Source organism: Pangasianodon hypophthalmus, chromosome 24, assembly GCF_027358585.1.
Source record: "Pangasianodon hypophthalmus isolate fPanHyp1 chromosome 24, fPanHyp1.pri, whole genome shotgun sequence".
Lineage (NCBI taxonomy): Eukaryota > Metazoa > Chordata > Actinopteri > Siluriformes > Pangasiidae > Pangasianodon > Pangasianodon hypophthalmus.
In genome coordinates, this window is record NC_069733.1 from 12,842,737 (window position 1) to 12,850,725 (window position 7,989).

General features: G+C 40.4%; 1 protein-coding gene across 2 annotated transcripts; it reads right to left on the minus strand.

The window, feature by feature from the left end:
- Window positions 1–224: 224 nt before the first annotated feature.
- fsta (follistatin a) lies at window positions 225–7,173 on the minus strand. 2 transcript variants are annotated; one of them, XM_034298860.2, is made up of 6 exons: window positions 6,940–7,173; window positions 5,216–5,407; window positions 4,432–4,650; window positions 3,520–3,744; window positions 2,905–3,138; window positions 225–1,294 (listed from the first exon to the last, which is right to left on the minus strand). In XM_034298860.2, the coding sequence occupies exons 1-6, from the start codon at window positions 7,031–7,033 to the stop codon at window positions 1,173–1,175; spliced, it is 1,086 nt and encodes a 361-aa protein (XP_034154751.1). In that variant the 5' UTR covers window positions 7,034–7,173; the 3' UTR covers window positions 225–1,172. The 2 variants fall into 2 exon arrangements, with proteins under 2 accessions (XP_034154751.1, XP_034154752.1); XM_034298861.2 differs by having other exon boundaries at window positions 1,152–1,590.
- Between the last annotated feature and the right edge of the window lie 816 nt (window positions 7,174–7,989).

Here is a 7,989-nt window from a genome sequence, read left to right on the forward strand (position 1 = left end):
AGTTTTAAATATATGTAACATTCATATTATAATTATCATTAAGGGTGCCAATAATTCTGGAGCTGACTGTAATGCCACAAGCTCATAAAACTAGGGAAATTTATGTATATGAGTTCTTCAAATACCATTAGAAGATGTTTAATGGTTAAAATCCATTCTAAAATCACCTTTAAAGTTAACAACAGTTTACCAAAGCAAAAATAAAGACCTCCAACTCACCAAGATAAAATCACATTCATTTTATTTTTTTTATTGTTTCACTCTTCATATCTGTACAAATACCATCAAACTTTGTATATACATATGACATTTACATTAAAAAAATACAAAACTATATATTTATAACTATCTTGTGATGTCAGAAAATAAAAATGTACTTTAAAAATGACAAACAATAAGTGATAATGTTCAATATGTTGATACTCAGTCCTACATCACGTAGCGGAGGTGTTACAGAGCAGAACGTTGGCCATGAAATCAGAAATGTGTTAGTGGCACATACATAAAACTAAAACACAACACCAAAATCTGAAAAATCCTGAAAGACAAATCAGTTTTTTTCTGGAGAACTGGCTCATGAATGAAATATTACCATTTTGCACTGTATAGCGAAACGTTGAGGAAAATCCATTTGGTCAATTTGAAGAGTAAACAAAACCAGAAACGTCATTTACATTAAAGAGTGACAGTTTTTTTTTTCTTCCCAATAAATAAACACACAGGCTGACATGCAGATAAGTGTGAAATAAACATCTATGATAGTAGAACAGATAGCAATAAGCGGATTTTTACAGCAAGGGGAATGCAATTTACAACTTGCAGAAGACTTGCACACTTTACACTCTATAGCGTTCACAATAAATAACACTGTTCTCTTTGGACAAATATAGTTCGTAATAATAATAATAATAATAATAGTAATAATAATAATAATAATAATAATAATAATAATAATACAACCAAGTGAACACAAAAATAACATGATCAAGATACGTACGTCAGACATTGTAAAGGTATAAATTATGAAACACTGCATAAATAAACATCTATCAGACTGAACTATATGTATACTTCCTTTTTTTTTCGTCGAAAAATAAATTAGCATACACATTTGTACAGTGTGGACATGGTTTTCCTTGCCACAGGACTTTTCCCCCCTGGCTGATGGCTGTTTATCCGTCCAGTATTGGTGATAAATGGACGTAAGCCATGTAGTCCTGGTCTTCTTCATCATCATCTTCATCATCATCATCATCATCATCATCGTTGTCCTCCTCGTGGTCTTCAGTAATGGCTATATGGGAGAATATACGGTAGCTGTTGTATGAATAAAGACCACAACAGCGCAGAATCTAAGTGAATGTTTGTTTTTTTTCCTTCTGTGATTGCCATCTAGTTTTGGCTAGTTGTGTGCGTGTATGGCTGTGTGTGTGTGGAGTGTGTATGTGTGGTGTTTGTGTTTAGGCGATATTGCAATTCTGCCCTCACACTTAATTACGCAACAAGCTTTATGTAATCATGGAAGTCAGTACAACAGAGTTCTGATCATGGGGGGGGGCATCATTGGCTCAGCTCTAATTTCGCAGATTCCTGTAAGAGGACAAAACAAAAAAAAGTGCTCTTGCGTTATAGGATTGGCTCTTGTTGGTTCTTATTTTCCATTTCTGACACCGTGCACGAAGCTCGTCCCATGCTCTAGACTGACCTCAGCAAACCAGTCACACTTTTGAGGTATATCATTCTAAAGAATTCTTTACAATGGGAATTTGAAAGAAAAACAAAATACACAGGCAAAGCAATGGAAAAAAAACCAAATATGCAGTCCATTATAAGGACTTGGAACCATGAGTGATGTCTCAAAGACGTTACAGACTTTCTTAATGAACACAATGAATCTTTAGCCAAATTGGAACAAATGGTTAAAAAGTTCAAGTGTTTCTCTGGTTCCAAGCCCTCAGTATATCCTCATAAGACAAGACATTCACAACAAAGCTACTCAAACACAAATCGTCGTAAAGTAGAAATAAGTAAGCACTGTTTTCTGCTTTGTCCTGCAAAATGCTGCAGGTTCCATAAGGTGATCGTAAAGTTGGTCCCGTTTTGATTGTTAGATTGTGTTTCCCAGTTATTATTTAACTGGAATATCACATATATTACATTAATTTAATCTGATGGCCTAATAGGTAGTCTATGATGTAAAAGAAAAGAAAAGAAAAAAAGAAATAAAATCACTGAATTTAAGCTTTAAGCACCAGCACCAATGTTACAACCACCTTATGCTTGGATGCTACTGGTTTCTGACCCTCGTACAGATTGGCATAGCTGTTATATGTCATGGTGACATAGTGCATTTTGATATGATTGATTACAGCCATAAGCAAAAAAAAAAAAAAAAAAAAAAAAAAAAAAGACAACAGACAATAGTAAAATAAAATAATTTTTTTTTACATGATTATCATGAAATTAGCATTATGGAATTTACAAGCTGGTGTGATTTGATATTGTACTGTCTATAAGAACTACATCAAAAGAAAAAAAAATAATAATAAAATAAAAAATTAGGCAGCCTGCTGGGGTAAATGATGGCAAACTTGAGTGGGGCTCAAAGGTTACAGTGTGTTATCTCTGCAAAAATAATCAGCTGATATATTATTGTTAGTTGTATGAATTAGTAGCTACTCTTCAGTGATTTTACACAATATTCATAAATGAGTGTAACTGAATAAAGCCAGTCATGCACTTCCGATGTTGAGTCCTCTCTTAGATCTGGGCAGTGGGTTGGCTTGCAATGCATTTTACGAAGAAAGCAAGGAGACTGATGCTGGAAGTGTGTGATGGTGGCATTGGATTGTCTTTCTTTCTTTTTCTTTCTTTCTTTCTTTTTTGTTACTAGGTGTTACTTACAGTTGCATGATCCTGAATGCTTAACCTCCAGCAGCACGCCGATGGAGCATGCAGCCTGCTTCATGGCGCACGTGCTCGGGTACGAGGTGTTGTCGCTCGCGCACACGGCCTCGTCCGCGCGACTCTCGGGACACGGCTCATCAGGGCAGAGCGCGCACCGGCCGCGTCCCAAACGCTCATCCCACAGACACTTCTTCCCTCCGCTGCACTGGATATCATCGCACGATTTGGCCTCTGGAAAAAAAACAAAACAAAAAAAAAAAGCCAGAATATAAACCGTTTTATACAGATGACGACTGGACTCGCGGGATCCGCAGAAACAGAAAACAGATGCTTTGTTTTGGATCTACATCACATGAGGCAGAAGGGACGAGCAGGCTTGTTGTTTAACAGCGCTCGGGAGGTAGAGGTTGCACAAAGTTACACTCGATTTGTAATAAGAGAGACAGGCTGATGTGGCCAACATCTGCAAGCAATTAGACACCCACGACTTTTCTTTGCAAAATAATAATTGCGAGCAATTGTCATGGGAGTAAGAAAGGTCAGGACTGGTTCGGAATGTTGGCGCTAAAATGTGCGCTCTAAACCTGACTAGTTTTCCACCATGTCACTCACTGATGCATTTGCCCTCGTAGGCCACGCCGATGGATTTGCCCTGCAGGCACGTGGCTCTCCGTAAGTGACACGCGCTGGCGTAGACGATGCCGTCATTGCCGCACAGGTACTGGTCGGGTGACGTCACCTCGGGACACACGCGGTTGCACGTGACGCAGTAGGCGTTGTTGGTCTGGTCCACGACGCACGTCGAGCTGCCAGGGCAAAGCACATCACGGCATGTCTCTGGAGATGAAAAAAAAAAAAAAAAAAAAAAAAATCAGAAGGTAATCTTGGATGGATGCCTTTCTGCTTTTCTCAGTCCCCCCTGAGTGGTGAGTGCACGAGCTGCCAAAAATCTTGAAAATCTCTCTGCTTTGCATTAAAGAATTGTTAGTCTTTTATATTTTTAGGGCTTCAGAGTCATATGTTCAGAGTAGAACCTTCTGACTGAAACTGGAACATTGTTGATTTCTAAGCTCCTTATTCATCCTTTCATCCATTCATTCATTCATTTATTCATTCATTCATCTTCACTAGGGGTTTTATCCTGGTTTGGGTGCGAGTGAATCCGGGGAACACTGGGCATGAGGTGGGAAAACATCCTAGATGGGACACCAGTCCATTGCAGGGCACCATGCACGCACACACACACACACACACACACGCACACACACACACCTAGGGGCAATTTAAAGCTGCCAATCCATTTACCCACATTTTTAGGAGATGGAAGGAAACCAGAGAACCCAGAGGAAACTCCTCGCACCCAAGTTCAGGATCAAACCGTGGATCCTGGATCCATGAAGTACCAACGCTACCCATTGCACAAGTGCACCACCCATTTATATGTTTGTTTGTTTTTAATGATTTTGTGGTTGTTTTTTTTTTTTTTTTGCATTAGTGTAACCCTGAGCACAAACCATCACTCACTTTTGCATTTGCCCTGGTACTGCACCTCCAGATCGGGGTGCCCTTTACACTTCGATTTCAGGAGTGCGCATTCGTCACGGTACGTTTTTCCATCTGAGCCGCACACCGGCCCCTTCCAGGTGATGTTGGAACAGTCAGGGGCGCAGACGCAGCGTGGCTTACTCCTCCTGTTCATCTTACACTTCTTCCCAGGTCCGCAGTCCACATTCTCACACGTCTCTGAAATTCAGCAAAGTGGAAAAACTCATTAGATTCAGTTATGGGGTTGATCTTATTGTGTAAAGGAATTGAATGGAAAGTGACAGATCTTTTAATAGAAATAATTCTATTATAGAAGAACAACTTCTTCATGACATCATCTTTTTTCAATGCATGGTATTCACTCATCCAGGTCATTGGGAATGTCTGTTCAGAATGTCAGAATGTCATTAGCATTTTAAAGTCACAGGATTTGTGTGATATTGTTTTCCTGGATGTTTTGCCATTTAGGTAAAGTCTTAGGTGAAAATCCACACACTTTTTTGCAGTTGATCAGCATTCAGAATGAAATATATAGCTGAGAAACTACACACATGGTGCTCTAAAGTTCTCTAAAGTAGCAACAACAACAAGAGCAACAAAAAAGGTTCCTGGAAGATCCTTGGAGATCTTCAGAACTAAATGAAGGTATCTTGCTGCAAAGGTGTTTTATTTTTTTTTTTTTTTTTTTTGGAACATGAATGCTTTAATAAGACCCTGTTTCTGCTAGAGGGTTAATTTGTTTTGAGTGCACTGCCACTCGCACCTTTGCATGGCATGCAGTTGGGCGCCCCTCCGTTAAAGATGGTCCAGCGGAACAGGGTGCTGTTCGGGACGTCCTCCTCGGTCCAGTAGGTTCCGAGTCTCCCGCTCCTGCAGCACTCCTCACGGCTCATGCCTGGCATGTAGAGCACCTGGCAGCGGCCGTTCTTCCCCTGCTGGAGCCAGCAGTTCCCAGCTGGAAGAAAAAATAGAAGGAAGGGGGGGTGAAGGTGGGAGGAAAAAAAAAAAAAAAACAGCCAGTCGCATTAAAGTCTGAAGCCGCTGACCCAGACACAACACGTGCAGTCTGTATTAGCCGCGCCGCCTACCGACTCTCCAGGGTTGCCAGATTGGTGCGACTTACTTCTGATGCAGTCGCGCTTCAAAAACATCTCACTCACTACATTCCATCCTGCTATCAATTGTTACTAAAATAAACATCCTTTTTTTTTTTTTTTTTTTTTTTTTTTATTAGCAAGAGCCCAATTGTATCCAGCGCACTGTGATTAAAATACGGCGGGAAGACGCCCAATCCCCACACACACACACACACACACACACACACACACACACGCATATCCCTCCCCCGCTGTCTCATTTATAAAAATTATGATTTATGTAGTCGGATTATTTTTTTAAACAAGAGCACGCCTTAACCCCAGACAAACGCAACCAGTTTGACTCTTAACGTCCCAGATTTTTCCCCGGAATGATCAAACAGGAGTAATTTGTGGTTAATGAGGTTAATGCCGCCCATTTAAACAATGTGAACACCAGTCTAGACTCCAGTTCCTCAAGCGCTGTGTGTCTGCGCTGCCAGCGTCTCACCTCTCCTGCACCCGACTGTGCATGCTCACAGCACCAAACACGAGCGATTTCTCATCTCTAAACAAGCATCTGTGCATCACTAAATAGCAATCTGAGAGCTGGTCTTAATACAGCTCAGACACGCTACCCTAATGCCCTATTTATTTATTAATATAGCAGATCTTGTGCCCCGGGGAGTCCATGCGCCAGACAGTCCAATTAAAGCCTTCAGTCCCAGCAGGGTTCATCAAACTTTTCTGCACAGGATCGCATCACTTAACGCCTGCATTCAAGCTGAGCATCAGATGAGAAAGAATTGCAAAGCTTCTTCTTCTGCTTATTATGATTCTTGGTTTGAAATGATGCCTCAGGGATTTGCATTTTGCATGGACAGCCAGGCGTCTGCTCAGGATAGCAGAATGCACAGAAAGCTGCTGGTCAGTCATCTAAAAATAGTCTGATCAAACTCTAAATCATTTCCCATCTGACATGCTTCCACATGATCCCCCTGCAGCTCGGAATGCTGAGCTTCCCAAATGGCGCTGTTCATGTACTCTGTGGTTTCTTCTATTATGACTGATGTTTAATGCTTTGCACCTAAAATGAAGCAAAACTTTACTGTGCACACACACTGGCCTAAGGTCATCTTTATCTGCTCAGTATCTAAACATCCTTTTTCTCCTGGACACATCAGACGCACCATGAGACGCACCTGTCTCTCTCCCTCTCCCTCTCTCTCTCTCTCTCTCTCTTTCTGACCAGCACAGAAATGCAAAAAGCATGCCAAAAACTTTTGCATAGCTTGCATTACTCAGAGCATGGCACATTATTTGCCGTGAAATGATCCCCAAAACAACCAACCAACCAAACAAAAAAGCAGACTGACATCTTGAGACATGACATGCAGAAGTTAGTACTCACCTTGCACTTTTTGCTCTTGAATGAAATGACAGAGCCACAGGAGTAATAAAAGCGAGCCCGGGCGGAGCTGAACGCGTTTTAGCATCCTCAACATGATCAGGGGAGAAAAAAAAGTGTTGGAAGAATACAGAGACAATCTTCAGCGCAAAAAAACCTAATCTTCTTAGAAAGGCAGTGCTGAATGAAGGCTTGTGTAGGCTATGTATGTGTGCGCGTGAGTGTGATCCACCTCTTTTTAAGTGTTTAAGGGGGTCTCGGGCCGACTGGCTGAGTGGGCGGACCTTTCCTCACTGGGGGCGGGGACAAGGAGTGTTTTTTTTTTTTTTTTTTTATACTGAAGTTTTTTTTCTTCCTTCAGTCCTAATCAGGTGACGTCTGCTTGAAACTTTTTTTCACTCTAAGTCTGACATCAAAGTGGAGGCTACTAGATAAACTTCTTGGCGGAAGTGATGTGGATTGTAGGCAGATCTTCCAAATAACTTGGATAAATAAGTTGTAATGAGCCAAAGTGATCTTCAGGTCGGAGGATGGAGAGACTTGATGAATGTATAAAGTAGCCACATTAAAATGTAGCTAATTTACCAGTATTAAGACTCATCTGGTAATGGATATTGAGGCAGTGATTGAAAAAAGAAAAAAAAAAAAAAAGCATAAGACATTTTTAAGCATCTGATCACTTCGACCTAGTTTCATATTCTGTAATTTTAATACTAGCCTGGGGTGACTAGCATTAAAACCTTATTACAAGTTGTGAACTTGTAATAAGGTTTTAATGGTAGTCACCCAAAAAAAAAAAAAAAAAAAAAAATTCCAGAAGGCTGAAGCTCAGAGAAATAAAATTGGCCCACATATTAAAAGAAATTAAGCAAAAATGTCAGGAAAAAAAGTTTCTTTCTTTTTCTTTTCTTTCTTTTTCTTTCTTTCTTTTTTTTTTTTTTATTTTGCCATATGGTCCTACTGCATTTTTGCCTTCTGTATTCCCTGGCAAAGTAAACTATGCTGGCATAACTCACTTCCTCACTTCAGTGTAGCATTCAGTTTACAAAACAG